At 35.7% G+C, this 22,305-nt stretch overlaps 1 protein-coding gene across 21 annotated transcripts in view; it reads right to left on the bottom strand.

Moving 5' to 3' along the window:
* The window catches only part of nrcam.S (neuronal cell adhesion molecule S homeolog), a 132,659-nt gene that overhangs the window by 49,843 nt on the left and 60,511 nt on the right, over positions 1-22,305 (bottom strand). For 15 of the 21 annotated variants that reach the window (XM_041588556.1, XM_041588563.1, XM_041588560.1 and 12 more), the window contains exons 2-5: positions 21,778-21,834; positions 5,533-5,728; positions 1,750-1,767; positions 671-776 (exon numbers count right to left, since the gene is read on the bottom strand). In XM_041588556.1, the coding sequence (XP_041444490.1) occupies positions 671-776; positions 1,750-1,767; positions 5,533-5,623 (215 nt within the window). In that variant the 5' untranslated portion in view covers positions 5,624-5,728; positions 21,778-21,834. Of the gene's footprint in view, positions 1-670; positions 777-1,749; positions 1,768-5,532; positions 5,729-7,636; positions 7,658-21,777; positions 21,835-22,305 lie in introns of those variants that run through there. The other 6 variants (XM_041588559.1, XM_041588564.1, XM_041588566.1 and 3 more) reach the window with 2 other exon arrangements.

The following is a 22,305-nucleotide window of genomic DNA, read 5'->3' as shown; positions in this document are numbered from 1 at the left end:
ATCCTCATATTTTATAACTGGGGGTACTTTATTTATTATAATACAAAATTTCAGTGAGTCATGTGACAGAAATGACATCAGAACTCACCGTTTATAAGTGATGACATCAGAACTCACCGTATATAAGGATATAATTTACAGGATATTCATGGCTTTTGTATATTATATTGATATATATATATATATATATATACATATCTCTTGAAAAATAACCACACTCACAGGTCTTGTGAAAGCCGTCACCATGAAGAAATCTACTTCTCATTTTTCACAAGGCCTGTGAGTGCGGTTGTTTTTCTAAAACTTAGTATGTTGCAACAATTTTACCAGCACCCAGGCATTTTTTCTTATGTTTTTTGAATGCACCAGAACAGGACTTTGTATTCTATGGACTTCTAATACATGTCCTTCGATTGGCAAAAAATGAATATTACACAAAGGTCCAATAATCACAACAGGGCCATAAGAAATTAAAATTAAACCCATCCCAATAAAACAAAGTGGCCCATTCTTTGAAAGTAAAGAGCTGCACCTTCAGGTATAACCCGCAGGACAGAATGTAAACTGCAAAAAAATGGCATATTGCAACATTGTTTTGCACTTTGCACCCTGTGCTGAAACAGTGTCATGATTTATGAAAAGCACCATGTTAAAAAAAAATCAAACCCACCTTGGGGGAGGCTTTCCCTTTGCCTCACATTGAATCACAATGCTCTCTCTTGGGTCCACAATATAGTTTTTTGGTGACTGATGTGTTATGGTTGGAGGCTGAAGCACTGTAATGTAGGTGTCCAAAAAAACAGGACATAAATTAAATACAAAACTCTATAATACAAAACAATAATACAAAACAATACATAAATACAAAGAAAAATATAATACAATACATATCATTAAAACTTTTACTGCTAACACCCGGATACCTCTTGAACGGCACTTTTCCTGGTAGTAGTTTGTGCATAACCACCATATCATTTTTACATAGGAAATATGTCATAATAATAATTTTTTATACATCACAGTGAATGGATTACCAAAAATACATTTTGTCTCAAAATCTTGATGTATATTTTCTAAATAAATGTACTTAACTAATTGTCTAAGGTAAGTCCTGGACTGTTCATGCTGGGATCCCTGGGTTTTACCAAGAGTCTGTTCATTAGCATGGAATCATATTTTTTTTTTTTTAAATATATGTGCTTAGTTTATAGCGATAAAAAATCTAAAGTCCACTCTAAATTCACAAGAAATGTACATTATTCCCCATTTTTGGAAAGGAAATGACTCCCATAGGCATACATCCTCTATTTAAATGGTTGGGTCTGATTAACAGGAGCCCAACAACAAGAGATGTAAGAAAGAACCTGGGCTTATATTAGTATAACTGAAGGCTAACTTATTGTTGGTGATAGCTTTTCACAGCCATTTTTCCAGTTAGTCCCAAAACGTGCATAAAAACCAATGTTAGCACTTTTGATAATTAAGAGCAATATGAACACTCCATTCTCAAATGTTACACAAACCACAGCAAACATTATCTAAGCTAATTGAAAGCATTGGCAAGTGCAATAAAAGGCTTAGGGACAAATAACAAAACAAATACCACATCAAATAAAACATCAACTAAAACAGAAGCTGAGAAGCAAAACTCTACCACAGGTGAAAATGCTTTCAAACTGCTGCAAAAAAAATGTAAAGCATACAATATCTGCCGGGTTTCAAACTGTATTTCACATTACAGAAACTTACATTCCTTTTGAAGTTTAGCTGTTTCCCCCACAAGAACCAGCAGTTGTAAAGATAAAGATGTGAGAAAATTGCATTGTTAGTTAGGAATAAATGAAAAAATAAAGCTTTATAGCTATTTTAAAAGTTACAGAACTTAAACCACCAGACCTTAAATTACCCAGCAGACAATTGATCAATTATGCAAAAGAAAATGAACACAAAAATGAGGGCATTGCATTGTGCAATGGAAAAAAATCAATAAAGTACTGCAAAATCACATGGAGCAAACAATGGCCCTTCTGGCAAGATTTGCTCTTACAGAGAAATAATTGGGCTTGTTCCAACTGTTGCAGTCAGCATTGGAATCTGCTATAGGAGAAATATTGAAGTTCTTAATATTTTCAAATAAAATGCTGCTATAGGGAAGTGATGCCCAATGTTGATAAATGACCCCTGGTGTGTTTGAAAAATTATCTTTACAGCTTTCTATAACTATTGGGGCAAATTCACTAAAGGGATTGAATTTTCCCCTGTGAAGGCTTTGCCACACTTCGCCAGCCGTTAATTTACTACCACTACGCTAATTCACTAAATTCTAAATTGCGTCTCAGCAGCTGAACGCTGGAGACGTTTCGGTATCGTGAAATCATCAGTGAAACATTTTATAGCGGACTTTCGCTAATGTTCTTTTTTAACTTCCTTAGTACACTTTTGTTTTATGTCAGTTTTAATAGGGCGGGTACATATAGGTCATATATATGTCTTTATTATTACAAATGTTCAAGGAAGCAAAATAAAGACAAAAGAAAGCCTCTATTGTCCTAGACATGAGTCCACCCTAAAACAAATGTGGCATGAACCTCAAATGGTTAAAAAAATGTTATAACAAAAATATAACAGTTGCAACTTTGAAATACAATCCAACTTCCAGAGAATTAAAAAACGCCAGTGTTTTTTTTAATAACTTTTCGGCATACAGGATATGATGTCACTGAAAGACTGAGGAGGATGTAGCTCCATCTTATCAGTTTGCAAGGTCTAAGCTGGTGGAGGAAACTCTGGCGAAAGGGGTAATGTTACGAAAAATTTGCACTCCACATTTGTGGAATGGATTTCTGGCAAATTTTCGTTATCGACGGCCACTTTGCCCATTAGTAAATCTGCCCCACTATTTTATATAAGAATTCAGTTATTGTCATGAGTAAAATTATGACCTATTTAGAAGAGTATGAATATTCAGATCATACTATAACAGCCTTTTTGGAAATCTGCTTTATGTGTTTGTCTTCAAATACAGTTATACAGTAATATCATACACTAATCCAAATTTTTCTGATTATTTAAATAAAAAAGTCAGACCAAACTAGAATAAATGATCTGACCTTGTTATTTTAAAAGAAACGACAAAATCGAGCAAAAACCCGTATCATACAATGAGTTTTTAAAGAGCTTGACTATAGACCAGGCATTATTGTAATTGTATGCTCCTTTCATAGCAGCCTTGCACATTCCTTCAACTGGATCCAGCACTTAACTGCCTGGAACTTTATATACAGAAATACAGGACCTACTGTATGAACTGGACAGCTCCAAAATTCAGAAAATGAAATTACTCTACGGTACCCATTAAGTAGAAGTGTAGGCAATACAACTTTTGCCACGGTTCCTCTTCAACTCCCTCTAATATAGTACACACATATGCACATTGATGTGAGAAATATTTTGCCTAATTGCACTAAAGCCCCATCATTTTTGCATTGATTCAAATTGAATGGTACGTGATTCATGCATTTACTCCTCTGTAGTCATGGTAAATTAATAGTTCCTATAACTTAAAAGTCATTGATTTCCTTTTTTAATTTAATGAAATTGTGAATTACTGGAATTTTTATAAGGTTATTTAAATGGAGCAGCGTCCACTTCAAAATATAGACATATGTCATGTATTTATTGTGCTGCACAACAGAAATGCAATAATACTGTCTCAGCAGACACTATATTTACCATACATTGTCTACTGACTGGGAAGGTGACTGTAGTGGAAGCTCTCTAGTTCTGTTAAAAACTGAAGTAGAATGACCAGGTGTGTTTCCTTTCTTAGCTTTTTGCTGTCTTCACAAGTTTTGCATTTTTAAAGGAGAAGGAAACACCCTGGGCACAAAACCCCTCCCCCTCCCCTGTGTTGCCCCCTCCCTCCTCCCCCTGGCCTACCTGTCCCCCTGGGCAAATGCCCCTAACTTGTTACTCACCTCTCTGCGCAGGTCCTGTCCACGGAGTTCACAGGCGCCATCTTCTCCCACACGATCTTCTTCCTGCTTTGACCGGCGTCTTCTGGCGCATGCGCAGTAGGAACATTTACAGGTGCGGATCTACTGCGCATGCGCCGAATGTCACAAAGTGAAATCGGAAAACTTTGTGACATTCGGTGCATGCGCAGTAGATCCGTACCTTTAAATGTTCCTACTGCGCATGCGCCAGAAGACGCCGGTCAAAGCAGGAAGAAGAACGCATGGGAGAAGATGGCGCCTGTGAACTCCGTGGACAGGACCTGCGCAGAGGGGTGAGAAACAAGTTAGGGGCATTTGCCCAGGGGGACAGGTAGGCCGGGGGAAGGAGGGGGGGCAACACAGGGGAGGGGTTTTGTGCCCGAGGGGTTTCCTTCTCCTTTAACGGCCTCCAGCAACTTTAAAATATGAGTTGTAAGAAGTAACGTATCATAGGGCACATCAAATAATGTAGGTGCAATCTTGCACTAGTGCAGTGACCCAAAGCATCCACATATATATTTTATTTTAAAGGTGTACTTCAGAGAGGTTGTTATTAGGGATGGACGAATTTATTCACTTTGTTTCGCTTTGAAAATGACGCCCATAGACTTGTATGGTGTTGTGTGTCATTTCGCCGGTGTCGAAACGGGTCAAATTTGCCCAAGCCTAGTTGTTATGTGTTACTGTGCTTAAAAAATAGATTTCCACCATTTTAGGAAATGATAAACAGTGGGACTCATTAATCAACACTCGCCTAATTTGCCCATGGGCAGTTACCTATAGCAATCAACCAGTAATTAACTTTTTAAAGCCAGCTGCAAGTACAACCATTAATGCAGCAAACTGATTGTTTGCCATGGGCTACTGCCCATGGGAAAATATGCCCAGTGTTGATAAATGACCTCCGGTGTGTTTGAAAAATTATATTTCCAGCTCTGCATCACTCTATGTTTTATATAAGAATTCAATTATTGTTATGAGTGAAATTATGACCTACTAAGTAGTGAATATTCAGATCATACTAGAATAGCCATTTTGGAAAGCTGCTTTACAGTATTTGTTTGTCTTGAAATACAATAATAATATCATACACTAAATTTCCAGTGTCCATAAAAATAAGAACCCCAGAAAAATACTGCCTGTTTTCATACAGAAATCATTTGTTTTTATGATTTTTATTCTGTGTGGCAAAATACACTGTGTATATTAATTCGGCACAAACAGTAATGCTGTGCATGCCAAATGGCACAATATATGCCTGTTTTTCTCTCTGCTCAAGGATGGAAAGCTTGCTAGAAATAATTATAGTACATTGCTGCTTTCTTTGTTGATTAATTAGGGGTTATCTGTAGCACTATAAGCACACACAACAGTGTACCAACTGTTAAAGGTTAAGTAGTTTAACGTTATATAAATAAGGATTAAAACTGTAGAACTCTTGAGACATTGGGCTTCCAGCACAGCATAAAACTCCAGGGAGCCAAAAGTTCATGCAGTGAATTCTATAAAAAGAAAGCTGCATATGACTGATACTTACGGTCAAGTGGTACTTCCAGCGCAGTAATTACTTGGCACAGGAAGAGAACCAATGAAGTTCTTTTTGGGAAAGTGCTTTTCTTCTCCTGCATTATTTTAAGCCTGCCTAGACCTCCTCCTGCTGTGAGACCGAAGCCTTTCTTCTTAGCACAATTGAATACTTCTCAATGTGAAATCAGGGATCATGAAAATAGAAGCTGAAACAAAGAGATAACTAATGAATTATGGAAAGTTTGATAGAAAACTATATGGGTGTCTTTTTTCACATCCAAAGCAAGCATTTCTATTCTCTGCTAGTCACCACAATCATTTCTGTGTGAATGAACTGAAATTGCTGCATTCATTTTCTGTTCTTTAGGTAAAGTGCAAGATGCAGTATGAACAGAAGACAGATACGTTTAAAATATCACATGGTGCTGTCTAGATTTATTTTAACTGTAAACTAATAAACACGTAGTAGTAAAGACAACAAGCAAGGCTTATTTAATTACCTGAAGTGATAAATATAATAGTAAGAGCAATCATTAAAATTTCAAAGAAGCAAAGTAGATAATAAAGTGAGAGAAAGCACCACTGGGATGCCAACATATCTAATAAATATACTAAGTCAATACATTGGCATGCTTTTCCTTTCCTGGTTAATTACCAGGTTGAACCCTGAAACAGTTCACTTGTTGACTTCCCTCATGCATGATTTCTTCATGTATTCAGAGACAATAGAAACTGGCATGGAAAATATATTCTGTCTATTCTTAATTACCTTTAATACCACACCCTCTCTCCCCTATAATAAGATAGAGATAATAAGCCTATATAAACCCCTGCTTTCCCCAAGTTGCTTATCATTTGTGGAAAATTCAGAATTTGTCAGAATCCAAAAATATTAATTTATAATCCAATAAACGTTGGATTTGGTATATTTTTAATTTTTATTAATTTATATTAATTCTAAATTTTATTTCTGAAATGCAGGTTTGAAATAACATATAAAGTGTGAACATTTCTTGCAAGAAATGACAAAAAATTAAAAATGACTATGATCTTATATTTACTTGTTTCCCTTCAATGGGTTTGTCAGGTGGTAGAATCTCTGTTAAATGTGGGGTCTGTTGATCCCTTTTTTCATGATCCCTTATGTTATGGTTTGATTGAGGTTAAAATTAAATATGCTCCTAAACAAAATTCCCCATGTGTGCTTTTTATGTATTGTATCTATTATATGGGAGTTATTCACTGTTCAGTATAACATGGATGCAATAAAACATAGATATTATATCACAAATCATATCCAAACAGAAGACTTGTAAAGGGAATTAGGAACTAAGCCAGGTGGACTTGACACAGAGACATTTTTATATATGTATACTGTTGTCTCTTATATTGTTCACAGTTGAATAGATTGACAGGCATATGGATAAGTCACACTCTGCATAAAACCACTAACTACCCCAAGAGATTCTTCAGATGCACCAGTAATTTTACAGTGTCCAAATTCAATTTTCAATAGCAGATCAGATCTTAGGATAGTCATTAAAAGTGAGGCTAATATATTGCTAGAAAAGTAAGTATTCGGGAAGAGAATCAGTTATTGGATACCCTGTAAGTTAAGCACAGCTATGGAATCCTTTATCCAGAAACCTGTTATCCAGAAAGCTCTGAATAACAGGATGGTCATCTACCATAGACTCCATTTTAGCCAAACAATTAAAATGTTTAAATTGATTTCACTCTGTAATAACAGTACATTGTTCTTGATCCCAACTAAGATATAATTCAACCTTATTGGAGGCAAAACAAAAAATGATTTTGTAGTGACATTAAGCTATGGAGATCCACATTATGGAAAGATGCATTACATAGAAATCCCCAAGTCCTGAACATTCTGGATAACAAGTCCCACACCTGTAGCTTATCAAGCATCTTGTCCTCCTTTAATGGCAATGCCCTACTCTCTGACACAAAGGAATAAAAATCAGTAAAGTAAAGTTAATTGTAGGTAGACAAAGTATACACCTTGTTTATAAACAATAGGACACACTTGTTTTTTTATTAATACTATGAGAATGCAAAATTCATGAAAACAAAACTGCAGGCTTCCTACTTACCAACCCTTGCTGTCTGTACAATCTTATCACACTACCGACAACCTATAAGTTCTTCTGTCCTCTGAAGCAACTTACAGTATGACCTAGTATGACTAACAGTAAGACCACCCACTGCATTTTGTATCAAGACTACAGCAGCTGAACTGATTTGCTTGTGTGACAGTGCACTTTGCTACACTAATTACACTGGTGATCAGCCATCAGCAGACAGTGAGATTGATCGCATATTGGCTCTTCTCTCTATGCCAAAAGAAGAAAAATCATTAGCACAGTATGTACAGCAAGAGCACTAGACACATCCAGTCAGACAAGGGTCATCCGAACCATTTTCAGCCACTGACTAATTGCAAACAAATAACCTAATAACCTTTTTTTAATGGCCTTGTACTCCATTAACTACATGCAAAATTAATGCCGTAACAGAAATAAGTTAAACTAATAACTACTAGAAAGAAAAAACACTGACTGCACAAGGTCATATTTGTACACACTTCATATGCATCAAATGAATAATAAAAATATACTGTATTACGGTAATCAAAGGCATTTTCTTCAGTGGTACTGTATTTAAAAAGTTGCAGGATGCTGAACATATCACAGGATTTCAACAAAAATTCATGGTTCTTCATTTAAAACCTGGAATTCACTCTAAGGGGCCTATTAACTAACATTCAAACGCTAATACAAAAATTCACCAGGTAGAAGTTGCTGTAGACGTCAATTGCAGCTACACTGATCCTATAGGACCTTTTCAATTAATTTGGGGGGGGGGGTTTGCTAGAAATGGTCAGAGAAACTAAATTTGTACAAGTTTTAGAGGTATTCCTATTTTTCCAGATTGTTTGGCCCTTAAATTCAGATCGTTTGATAAAGTTCATGGCATTTGTGGCTTTAGAGAAAATTTGTTTATTTGTGGTTTAATAAACCTCTAAAACTCCTAAAATGAGACTGTTGATACAGTTGTGTTTTGTCACATTCGGTATCCCAAAAACCCAGACACAAAGGTTTTACACGCCTTTCACTTTGGAAAAAGTATTTCGCTACTCGGAAGCTGCTAGGTCTTAAAGTGAAGGAACCAAGGAAAAAGTTCTGGGCAGGCAAGGGAACTGAAACATGTGAGAAGAGTAACTGGGAAAGAGCAGAGCATATTCAAGAAAATAGGCAAGGGCAAAAATCAGTCAGCGCAGTACAGAAACAGGATCCAAAAGAATAGTCAGAAATCCGGCAATGGTCAGTTCAGGCAGTAAAACAGCAATGATCAGGGATAGGCAAGGGTCTGATAAACGACAGAAAGCACAGCCAGGAACTGACCAGATCTACGTTGGGCAATGAGAAAAGGGAACAGGTGTCTTTAATTATTTGAATTTCGCACCAAGCGCTATAATGTCACCCGCAGCACTCCAAATAAAAGGGCACTCGCACCAAGTCCAAAAGAATGCGCTCGCAAGGACATGTGCACCAAAGAATTATTGTGAGGTATAAAAGGGAAAACAGGCAAATCACCACAAAATTCTAAAATATTCATGCTCACTTCACTTATATGACTTTTGGAGTATTTTGTGATGAAAATGTTGTTATGAATTGTTATTTCAACAATGGTAATGTTATGATTGAGTTCCAATGATTTGCTCATTGCCCATATAAAGCATACTATAGAATATACCAAAACAACAACGATTGCATTAATAATTTGTGGTCGTTTATGTCACTTAAAAACGACTAGTATTACTTTTTGAAATTTCCATTTTAATCTAACGATTCTTGTGCTTTTATGAGTTTTGACAGCCGATACCTGTGATGAGCACAAGCAGTGCCCCGTGTGCAGAAAGTATTAAATCATGCTTACAAGCTCAGTCATACCCAATGTGAATTAAAGTGATGTAGATATTATCATTATATGAGCAAAGAGTATCAGGGTCTGTTATCCGGAATGCTTGGGATCGGAGGTTTTCCCAATAAGGATAACATGAAATAAACTCAAGATTTATGCAGCTATGTTAGGATCAAGTACCAGGTGCTATTTTATCAAAATGAAATAATTGTTTCAAAAATGGACCCATAATTTGAAGCTTTCTTGATATGGATTTGCAGCATAAGGGATCCCATACCTGTACCACCTTCTTCCACTTCTGTATCGACAGATGACATCCAATACTTGACAGTGGGAGAACGCATTTGCATGTCAGACTGACCAGCATCAATGTGATAACATCATGAAACTGCCGATTAGTGGACACGACATGGATTGCTAGTCATGCTGTTTAGATGAAATTGGACAAACTGCACATAATCACACTCAGTTTGAATGATGTGTGGATTGCTTTAGGTCTGTTGTAAAATGGCAGAAACTAATAGTTTCTCATAGGAACCTTGAAAATCAATTGATTTTGTAGATTGCTTCTGCAATAAGAGAAGCCAAATTACTAATGCACTAGTCTTTCTATGAAAAATGCTGACGTAGTAAACAGACACTACAGAAATATTTAACATCATTCTGTAAATGTTCTATATTATGAAAACATAATACATTGCAGTGCAAAATAATTAAAATCAAAAACAATAAACTGCAAAAATATTTAGTTCTAATGGTATACATTGGAAATCTGAATATAGTATATTGAATATATCTTTCCTGAAGTCCACTACTTTTCTGCCCAGACGATTTTGTGATAATGTAATCTGAAAACTTAAGCAACAAGAATGACAAAAAACAATATTAGATAAGTAGGGGCACAACAGTGTGTCAAGATTTGACACCATCTTAACATCTTATCTCCTGGCATGCTGCTCTTTACACCCCCCCCATCGGTGAACACACCTTACACAGGCATCCAACACTTGTGGTCTTTTCATCCCAAGGAACAATTAATCTTATTGCATGAACTATGATGTGCAAAAAGATACTTTACTCTTAACTAACCATACAACTGTCAATCAAAACGTGTGCCACAAACGGCTAATCTGGCTAATCTAGTGTCAGCCTCCTCCTCAAACCAAATCTACTTCCTATGGTCAGTGTCAAACTGGGAGGTCCAGGCCCACCAGAGATGCCACCTCAGGGGCCCCCAACTCTGTCTCAAACTCGACAAAGTGTTAAAGGTACTGCGTACTTGCTTTTGCTCAATACACGTTGTTAATAAATCCCACAAGAGTAATGCTGTTATTGCAGCTATGTTTATTCAAAATACAGAATGCACTAAAGCTCAACCATCTGATTTTTTTGGAAATGGATGTTGATCTATAAAGGAAATGCTCTTAACTCAAGAAAGTATCTACTGGCCTTCTTTAGTTAAAGATGTACTCCAACCATAACCTGTTTTTGCATCATGAAATAAAATGTAATTCTAAGCAATATTTATTCATCCCTTTTTGTTCTTATCTTCTGCCTGTTAATGTTGCAGAAGTCAATTTTCTGTCTGTTAAGCAGATGGCCCCAGGAACTATGCTTAAAGAGTAACAACCATAAGTGCAATTAATATTTAAATTTACCAAAGAAATTGAAAAAGTATACTTAATATATTTGGAAGTAGAATTTATTTGTTTATGCATAAAAAAGAGGTTTTAGTGAAGGACCATGCTTAATCAGTTGCAGCTGGATGTGTAGTGGCATAATAGCTGGACAGACTCTAAAGAAAAGGTATAGCTCTCCAAAAATACAAAGCAAAGGGGTTGTGTGTAAGAAAGCTGGCAAAGCCATTACACGTTTTGGGACTGATGAATCATAACCATGAAAAATGATAAGGCGGGTGAGTGAGAAAAACTGAAATTATGACTACGCACTATACAAAGTGCAGGTTTCATAAACGTCTTTGAAATGTCTTTGATAACGGTCCTTGATAACGGTCCCAGATCCGGACCGAAATGTCGATCCTTGTAATATGCTCTTAAAGGCTTGATAATAAATTATATATTTTTTTAAAAATTCCAGTGTGCGCTGCTCATTACCAAAGGATGGAGATATATATATATATATATATACATATACACACACATATATATTTTATTTATAGATATTTGATATGACAAACAGGAATTGATGATAAAATAATGTTTAGGGTGCCTTTAGAAATATTGTAATACATTTTTATCTGGTACAGATGCATGAACACTGGATTGTATGACCTGTTTTAGGAAATGCTGTCTGCTGACTGGGCACTAAGGATAATGCATTTCCAACCTTGGAGCTACAGATGACACAAATGCCGTTCTGGATGTAAAAAAGCATTTTACGTAGGAACAGTAGACTAAAGATTACAGCTGTTCATTTCCGCTTAGGTAAAAAAAGTACCTTCTGGGCCAATTTTGATTTATTAAATTAGAGAGAAAATCAATCAGCTGTGATACAACGTTTTTTAAAAAAGACAAGCAAATACATTTAATGGGACATAATATAGAGCAATGCAAAAGCACTGTTTTATAGAAAAGTTTTACATGAAAATCATGTACTTTTTTTGCACCAGTTGTATCAAGAAAAGTTTTACATAAATACACAATTGAGTGGGGGTACCTAAGCAGTGATGGGTATATGTGGCTGTGGCTAAAGCTGCTTCTAAGGGCGATGGTGACACAAATAATGAATATAAAATTAGTATATAGTGTTATAAATAGTGTTAAGCTCTGTTTAAACCAAGTGTTGTCAAAGTGGAATAGTTCAAAAGGAAAGGGGAATGATTTATTGACATCCAAATTCAAATCATTTCCACAATTCAAGTTTTTTTGCAATTAAAAATTGGAATCTGAGTTTCCAAAACTTGCAGGTTTGAGATTTACTAACCCCAAAAAAATACAAACCAATTTTGTGAAAATTCAAAAGCTGGCGAGTTCATGTAGAAGTCAATGAAAGTTGTCATAGCAAAATTCAATTGATATTTTCAATTCAAGGTTTTTTTTTTATAAAGTTAGTAAAGTCATTGAAAATAATGAGCACAATATTGTGTACTTGTACTGTGTTCAAGTTTTCACATTTTTAAGTAACCCAGTTTTGAATTCCAGTTTTTTTAATAAATAAACAAACATCTACAAAGTCTAATTTTGACAAATAGGCCCTTTGAAGTTATTTTATGTTTCTACCTTCAGATGATATTATTCGGTTCAATGCCAAATGCATTATTTTATTTCTAAACCGTATTAGCACTTAGCAGAATTAAAATATGAAACCCTACAAGAACAGAATATTATTAGAAAGATAAAATGTATTGTTGCCAAAGTTAAAGTTTTTATTTTTGTTATTAAATGTTACTACAGGTTTCCCAGGCACAAAAATAAATCTCTGTACACAATTTAAGTTTAATTTATCCCCATTTAAACAGTTATTATTTTCTAACTTGCAGTGACAGCATTTGAGCATCTATTTAATGTTTTGTTTCTGTGGACGTGTGCACTATAATTATCTATTATTTCAACAGGTTTAAGGGCTTTATAAAATGCTGATCCTTTTCAACAACCCAGTGGAGCACTAACGCTCTTACAGTGCTACTGGACCATGACAAATCTAAAATGGCATGCTTCTTGTAAATAGATATTCCTGGGCCAAAAAATACACATGTAAAACTTCCTATATAAAAAAACTGAATGAAGGGATAACAGCTCTAGAAAACTATTAAAATTTACATTTATAATGTATACTCCCTTCATTAGTATTTCCAGGGCTTCATTCATACCAATACAGTGATAATTTACCACTATGTGGAATTATGAACTATTCAGCATTGAAGTAGAGTAATAAAACAGAGCAACACACTGAGGCTTTACAAAGAAGAATATAAAATGTTATGTGAGAGGCCCTTAGCATGGGATAAATCTGTCCAAGGTCACAAGGCTGATAAAAGGTTCTGCGGCTTCAAAGATATTGTTGCTATGACCAACCTACTCATTCTCTCTGGACAACCATTTATTGTGTGTGATCAAATCACCCACTGTTAGTCATTGTAATAGCCTTCTTGCAATCTGCATGATAACATCAAAATTATACTGTCTAGGAATATAATATTTAGCAATATTTCAACACTGAAGAGAATATGAGCACTTTATATAAATGGTGTCCCAAAACACACTTTGTAGCATTTATCAAAATCAAAACACTACCAATTTACATTATGATTCCACTATACTTTTTACAAAAACAGAATGTGGATATAAAATACATTAAGGGGCAAATTCATCAAGGGTCGAATATCGAGGGTTAATTAACCCTCGATATTCGGCTGGGAATAAAAATCCTTCGACTTTGAATATCGAAGTCGAAGGATTTTGCGCAAATACTTCGATCGAACGATCGAAGGAATAATCGTTCGATCGAACGATTAAATCCTTCGAATCGAACGATTCGAAGGATTTTAATCCAACGATCGAAGGATTATCCTTCGACCAAAAAAATTTAGCCAAGCCTATGGGGACCTTCCCCATAGGCTAACATTGGGTTCGGTAGCTTTTAGGAGGCGAACTAGGGGGTCAAAGTTTTTTTTTAAAGAGACAGTACTTCAACTATCGAATGGTCGAATAGTCGAACGATTTTTAGTTTGAATCCTTCGATTCGAAGTCGAAGTCGTAGTCGAAGGTCGAAGTAGCCCATTCGATGTTTGAAGTAGCCAAAAAAACACTTCAAAATTCGAAGTATTTTTTCTTCTATTCCTTCACTCAAAGTTAATGAATTGGCCCCCATGTGCAACTAAGAAATTATGTGACAATAAGGTCTTCCAGTGTTGATGCAGCTTTTTCTGGTTTATAAGCTCATGGTAGAACTAATATTAATTTACCTCTTCTACTAAAACTAAGAAACAGGAAATATGAGCTTGAGGGAGACAAATATATAAACAAAACTACATAGCTTGATAACTGTCTGATTCATCAGCCCCCTGGTCCCTCACATAGGAATAGTGAACTCATGAACACTGATGAGAAAATTAATTTGATTAGGATTTTTTGTATTTTTGGGTGCATATTACACAGGTATGTATAATGTTAAGTCATGGAACCATTTCTTGCTCTATCATTGTCATTTTTGTTCCCCAGGGAAAAGCAATAGTAAAAAAATGACACATGATATTGCCATAATTTTTATTCAATATATTGCAGATGCATAATCATATTCTAGTCAAAATAACTAATAATGTCTAATTTTGTAACACAGACATGGTAAAACAACACCACCACTGGGTGCATAATTATTTCCTTTTATTCTACAGTTTATCTCCAATAGAGAGATGCCAATAAAGGCTTAGATCATTGGATATCAGCAGACATGTACAGTACTAATCTATGCTGTATTTCTGCAATATAGTTTTTTGGAAACATGATCCATGGCGTGAGTTGCACTATTTGGAAAACCCATTACCATCTCTTTTTGTTGGTTGGGGAGGTTATTTGATGGATATAGCATAACACATTTAATTCTCTTTTTTGTGTGATTGAATGTTTTATGAATGTTTTATAATTAAATGAAATAACAAGAACATGGATTACATGAATGGTGGATATAAATGAGACACTTTTTAAATCATAGCCATTTTAGTCCCCCAAATTCAAATAACAAAAAGATTTGAAAAACTCAAATAATTATAGTGAACATGTTAACTGACTCAAAGGCTTGAATTAAAGGCTAAAGAAAATGTTTGTCTACCTAGAGGAACGTGCATCATCTACCTAAAGGAACATGCATTACAACATAAGCATTGACACAAATGGTCATGAAGCACTGTTGGCTCAGCTCAATCTAGTCAGTGGCTGTTTCAGGATATTGTTCATAAAGCTTTAATAAAGATGTATGTAAACAAGGTACCAGAGCCAGATGACATACACCCCTGGGTTCTAAGAGAGCTTAGTTCAGTTTTAGACCAGCCACTTTCGTCTGGTATGGTGCCTATGGATTGGAGGAAAGCTGATGTCATTCCAATATTTAAAAAGGGATTAAGATCTCAGCTTGACAATTATTGGGCTGTAAATTTGAACTCTGTGGTGGGCAAATTATTTGAAGGCTTATTAAGGGATCACATTTAAAATTTTTCATTTAGCATCCTATGAATGATAGGTCATGTCAGACAGATTTGATTGCTTTTTATGATGATGTAAGTAATATACTGGACAGCAGGGGAGCAGTAGATGTGATCTATTTGGATTTTGCCAAAGCGTTTGATACCGTGCCCCACAAACGACTGCTTTCTTAACTAAGGTCTGTTGGGCTTAATGAAGTCGTTTGCACATGGATAGAAAACTGGCTACAGGATCGGGTACAGAGGGTTAATGGTGCATTCTCTACTTGGATAAGGGTTCTTAGTGGGGTCCATCAGGGCTTAGTATTTGGTCCACTTTTATTTAACTAGTTCATTAATGATTTAGGGGAGGGTATTAATGGATCAGTAATTGCAGTTGACAGAAAAATATGCAGGTCATTTAATTCCATCCAAAATGCGGCATTCTTGCAACAGGATCTTGACAAACTGGCAATCTGGGCAATAAAGTGGCAGATGAGATTCAATGTTAATAAATGTAAAGTCATGCACCTGGAATGTAAAAATATCCAAGCCACTTATACCCTTAATGGGACTGCACTAGGCAAATACATTATGGAAAAGGGCCTAGGAGTTCTTGTAGATGATAAACTTGGATGTAGCAAGCAATGCCAGTCAGCAGCATCAAGGGCAAATAAGTTCTTGAGCTGTATTAAAAGGGACATTGATTCATGGGAGGAGGGGGTCATTCTTCCACTGTATAGAGCACTGGTAATGCCCCATCTAGAATATGGACTCCAGTGCTCAAACAGGACATTATTGTATTAGAGAGGGTACAGAGAAGGGCAACTCAGCTGGTAAAAGGTATGGAAAATCTTAGCTATGAAAGATTGGGGTTGGGGGGCCAAATTGGGTTTGTTCACAGTGGAGAAGAAGTGCTTAAGGGGTGATATAATAATGTATAAATATATGAGGATCATATAATAATCTCTCTAATGCTTTATTTACCAGTAGGTATTTTCAGCTGATGTGGGGTCACCCATTCCAATTAGATGAAAGGAGGTTCTGCCTAAATTTTCGGAATGTGTTTTTTACAGTGAGAGCTGTGAAGATGTAGAATTCTCTCCCTGAATCAGCCGTACAGGCTGATACATTAGACAAAATAAAGAAGGGGCTGGATGGCTTTTCAGCAAGTGAGGGAATAAAGGGTTATGGAAGATAGCTCATAGTACAAGTTGATTCAGGGACTAGTCCGATTGCCATCTTGGAGTCAGGGAGGATTTTTCCCCCTCTGAGGCAAATTGAAGAGGCTTCAAATGTTTTTTGTTTTTTTTTTGCCTTCCTCTGGATCAACTAGCAGTTAGGCAGGTTAAAATAGAGTTAAAAGGTTGAACTTGATGGACGTGTGTCTTTTTTCAACTTAACTAAGTACATATTACTGGTGTTTAACTGACAGCTTCAGTCATGTACCTTTAAAACAAGAGGAGATAATAGATGCACCTGACAATGCAACCCAAATTAATAAGTTCCTGAGAAGTCTCTACACCAAAAGACCAATGTCAAGGGGTTGCTCATCACTGACAACCAAAATGAAAGACACTTTTAATATTAGACACAAACTAACCCTACATTTCAGGGACTTCTGAAAAAGAAGAATCAAATGTATTTTCATATTGTGAAATTTCTGAACCATGGTATATAACCTGGTATAAAGAGTTTTCTTAAAATAAAAATATTTATAACTATATAAAATTTTTTATTCATTTTCCTAGTGTCTAATCTAAGAATCGGAATAGCTGGCACAATGAGAAACAGTTGAAGTTAGGCAACAAAACAATGAGGCGGCTTAATCATTCCCACTTAGCTATCTGCACTTGTCATGAAAGCATTGAGTGGGCAGGGCACAGAATCAAATCACAGCATTCTTTGTGAAAAGACAACTATGGGAACTTAATTTGGGAAATGGTCATTTCACCACCTCGGGTCCCTATAAATGGCAGCCTTTAAACATCTGCATTACAATGGTATGCCTATACCAGTAGCATCACTCATTAGAATTCCAGTAAGTACACTGATTAAGGGGCTTGCAGTATAATCAGCAACTGCCTGCTCTGTCATGCAGAAATAATTAGCTATTGTTATCAAAACAAGAACGTTTAGCTATGTTAAGAAAAATGTGAGCCATCAGTTGTTACTTTATTTTTGGAACAAATCCATATATCTGCTATAGTCTGCTTTCTAGCATGATAGTTCAGTGAAAATCTTATCTTTCAAATACATTGTTAAAATATAACTTGCATACAAACATATGAAATAAAATAGAAAATATAAAAATAAAAACTGGACAAAAATATAATTATTTCAACTGAAATATCAAGATAAATGAATGTCCAAAGTACATCGCAAACACAACATATAATGCTTCAATCCAGGTAGATGGGTAAAGAAACCAATCAGCGCAGGTGTACTGCTGCAAGGTGCTTTTATTGAATACACGACATGTTTCGAGCTTAAACGCTCTTTATCAAGTGACACTTGACACTTGATAAAGAGCGTTTAAGCTCAAAACATGTCGTGTATTCAATAAAAGCACCTTGCAGCAGTACACCTGCGCTGATTGGTTTCTTTACCCATCTACCTGGATTGATTGATTACGTTGTTTTGGATGGAAACAAGGGTTCGGAGACCAGAAATATACAACAAGGGTAAATATACCAGTTTATGTGACTTTTAACATATAATGCTTGATAGCACACAATAAACTTCTAAACAACAACAATACATGTCATATATTTATTATGTCAAGCATTATGTCTACAGCAATTTATTACCCCTGATTGCTGTCTTATTCTCTTTTAAATAACTTCTCCCCTTTTTTAAATTGTCTAAATAGTATATTTATACATCTTTTGAGATCTGTACTGTGTTATCCCCATGGTGACTTAATACCAAGGAATTTATTCTCTTTATAAGAGTTTATCTACCATGTCTACGGTTGTCTTATAAATGTTACTGCTGTCTTACATCATTTATTTGTCAACTGAATATCTGTGTACCTGTATTTAACACAGCAGGTACATTAACTAGTGATGGTCAAATTTATTCGGCAGGCACGAATTCGCGTCAAATTTCCACATTTTGCCGACGGTGAATAAATTTGCGAATTTGATGGGAAAATTCGCTAGCCGCCGTCAGTTTCGCCGCCAGCAACAGTTCAGACACAGGTGACAATTCAAAGGACGCCCATTGCTTTTTAATGTCGCCGGTAACAAAATTGTCGCTGGCAGCAAAAGTCGCATTTCTCAAATTTTTCGTTTTGCAAATTTCATGGGAAATTCGTGGATTTTGTGGCGAATCGAAACAGGACAAATTTGCCCATCACTATCATTAACCACTAATTTTTTTAGTATTGGATAACCAAGCTAGAGTGGGTCTAGCAGGCTGCAATTTTTAAGTAATGTACAATAATAAGAAAGGAATTTGGGCATTTCCTGTTCTGACCAAATTTACATTTTTTTTACTCAGAAAGAGAGAGAGGAAAAAAGGCTCATGTTGAAAATTATTCAGTCATTACACTTTACACGATATTGCTAAATCATACCTCTTTCTATAAGAGCTCAGACTGTTTTAGATATATTCAGCTATATTGCAATGCCTCTTCAGTACAAAAGGATAATTATGTAAAATGAGGACCACTCCCATCCCTTGAACCTATAGTGCAGTTTACTACCAAGATGGTGGCTATGATTTTGGAGGGTACAATGACAATTATAATAAACAAAGGAGGCAATCATTTGATGTAGTGTATTAGATAAACACACTACAATGTGTAAATGTTTAGATGAAAAGGAGGAACTACAAGACAAGACTTGAGAAAGTAATTTAAAGTAATTATGTTCATTATTTAATGCTGTACAAAATGTATTTAGCATGGGAAGCATGTACATGCAGGTACATTGGGTGGGGGGTCTCCTGCTGCATCCATTTCAACATGTAACTAATATTTATTTTGATATTCCCTTTGTTGTGCACCTATCTGTATTTTGCATAATCAAAAAGGTTATTTAAGGTTCTGCACATATTTTTATTTTCATGTGAACCATTCAAATAGAATGATTTCAACAAGTGGGTGGGGCCTTTTAATGACAGATCTAGATGGAATGACTATTCACAATGGGTGGTTTAATCCTTTGGCAAAAAGCACCTTCAAAGCATGTCTGATGACAAGATAAATGTTCAGTAAACTATTGATTTAGAAAATATTTAGTTACAAATGAAGTTATATTATCATTAATTAGCATTAGATGCAGTAGCCCTATTTTATCTAGCAGCTATTCAGATATCACTAAGACAAAAAGGTTGAACTTGATGGATACATGTAGTTTGGAACTTCATCTGCTATGTTACTGTTTATTTTAAAGATGCAATTATTTTCAAAAGCATCCATGGGCGACTGACAGGGAACAACTAAGACTATAACTCACAGTAATGTTGATGAGAAACTGCAAAACATAGGTGCCAGTATTTTAGGTAGATACTTGTCAACATACAAATGTCAGGCCTTTTTCAGCAGGATGTGGGTAAATACAAGTACCTGGATGAACCGAATCTGAATCCTAGAGATCACATGGCATTTTATCACACAAACGAGGAAGTTAAAGGGATACTGTCATGATGTTTTTTTTCAGACACATCAGTTAATAGTGCTGCTCCAGCAGAATTCTGCACTGAAATCCATTTTTCAAAAGAGCAAACAGATTTTGTTATATTCAATTTTGAAATCTGACATGGGGCTAGACATATTGTCAGCTTCCCAGCTGCCTCCAGTCATGTGACTTGTGCTCTGATAAACTTCAATCACTCTTTACTGCTGTACTGCAAGTTGGAGTGATATCACCCCCTCTATCCCACAAGATACACACAAGATAACAGCTCCCTGGAAGATCTAAGAACAGCACTTAATAGTAAAAGCCAAGTCCCACTGAGACTGATTCAATTACATTAAGTAGGAGAAATAACAGCCTGCCTATTAACACTATTAACTGATGTGTTTTGGGAAAAACAGGTTTTTCCATGACAGTATCCCTTTAAGAATTTTCTAACCCTTCCTGGCCCTAATTCAAGATTCAAGATTAGGCCAAATCTCAAAATAGTGGATTTGGTGCATCCCTATGAAAACAATTACAATCAGTCTCACATTGCCTACAAAGGAATGGATTGGAGTCACTGTAGAAATGAAGCATCAAAGAATATTACTGTTCAAGCATGTACACAATCCAAACAAAATCAAAACGCTTTTATTTTAGTCATACACATCAGAAGAAAAAAATAGTATCCTTCAAGACAGCTATTGCTGGAGTAAGAAAGGCAAAATTAAGGCACAATATTTGTATCTTAGAAGTGTATCTGTAGAAGTGTATATTTTAAATGTTGAATAGTATAACATACAGAAAATCCAAATAACTGACATTAAGAAAGATCTTCATCCCACGCAAATGAGTAATAATAGACATCTTCTGTGTTAAAGGGTGGTTTACAGTGAAAAGCACTGTGTTTTGAATGTTCCCCTCCCTGCTCAAGCCTTCCAGTGGCTCTGAGATTGCTATGGACAGATAGCAGGCCTGTGTCTCTTTTCTCTGGAGCAAAGAACAAAGCCACTGCAGCTTGCAGGCAGACTTTGTAATCTCAACTATGAGGCAGACAGTTCAGTCTATCAAGTCATACTTCCTTAGTTTAATGATTCTTACTTCATTGAAACCACAAACCATTGAATACAATATAATATAACATTCCAGGTGTCATAAATGCTTACAAAGACACATTATGATTTGCATAGCATGATAGTTAATATATTTTTATGTGACCCATAAAGCCACAAGCTCTGTCTGTACCACACTGCCTTTTTTCAAAGCTGACACCACAAAGCATCACATGAGCAGTGAAGAAAAGCTGTGGGGCTCTGACCCACTGTTCTTTGGTTTTGAATGGCTTTCTCCATATTGAGTCCATTTCATTGGTTTGACATGTATTTAATGTGACAATCCTGCCCTTTACTGTTTACATTTTTTATGCTTGAAAATACATCCCCTTATGTTTCTAATATGATGTACCACACTGCTAATCTAACATGATAAGTGTATCTTGTGCCTGAAAGATTTGTTCAACCATCACACACAGGAAGAAAAACAGACATACCTGCCAGCATCCAGAATCTCTGCTTGGGATCCTTTATGTTTTGTGTCTTTTGGAACCCTAAACAAAGCAATAAAATAACAGAGTCTGTTAGAAAACAGTACACTACTACAGTTAATTTCAAAACAGAGTACCAATAGATGTCTTGAAAGATACATCCCTAGATATAATTACTGCAGGCTAAAGACCAACATGCAGTTTTGACTATTAAAGCTTTGGCAGGGAATTCTACAGCCAATAGAATTTTAAGGCACATTTTCAAGAATCCTATATAGTTGGCACAGAATTTCTAGTGCCATAGCCAAACGACATTACAAGCATACTAAATGAAACCAGTGTAGATCACTTTCTAAATAACATATTAATGTATTACACCCCTTTTTTTTGCCAGAAATTCTTTGTTGTCTAAATTTGTCTCTTTGACTTTAATGCAGTTATGTACAATGATGATTTCATTTTAGGCATCTGGCATTAAAGAAAATATAGAGCCAGTAGCATAACTACCATAAAGCAGACAAGCTTATTTTGCCC

This window comes from Xenopus laevis, chromosome 3S (assembly GCF_017654675.1).
Source record: "Xenopus laevis strain J_2021 chromosome 3S, Xenopus_laevis_v10.1, whole genome shotgun sequence".
NCBI lineage: Eukaryota > Metazoa > Chordata > Amphibia > Anura > Pipidae > Xenopus > Xenopus laevis.
The sequence above is the reverse complement of the archived record's forward strand: the minus strand, read 5'-3'. Positions and strand labels throughout refer to the sequence as shown.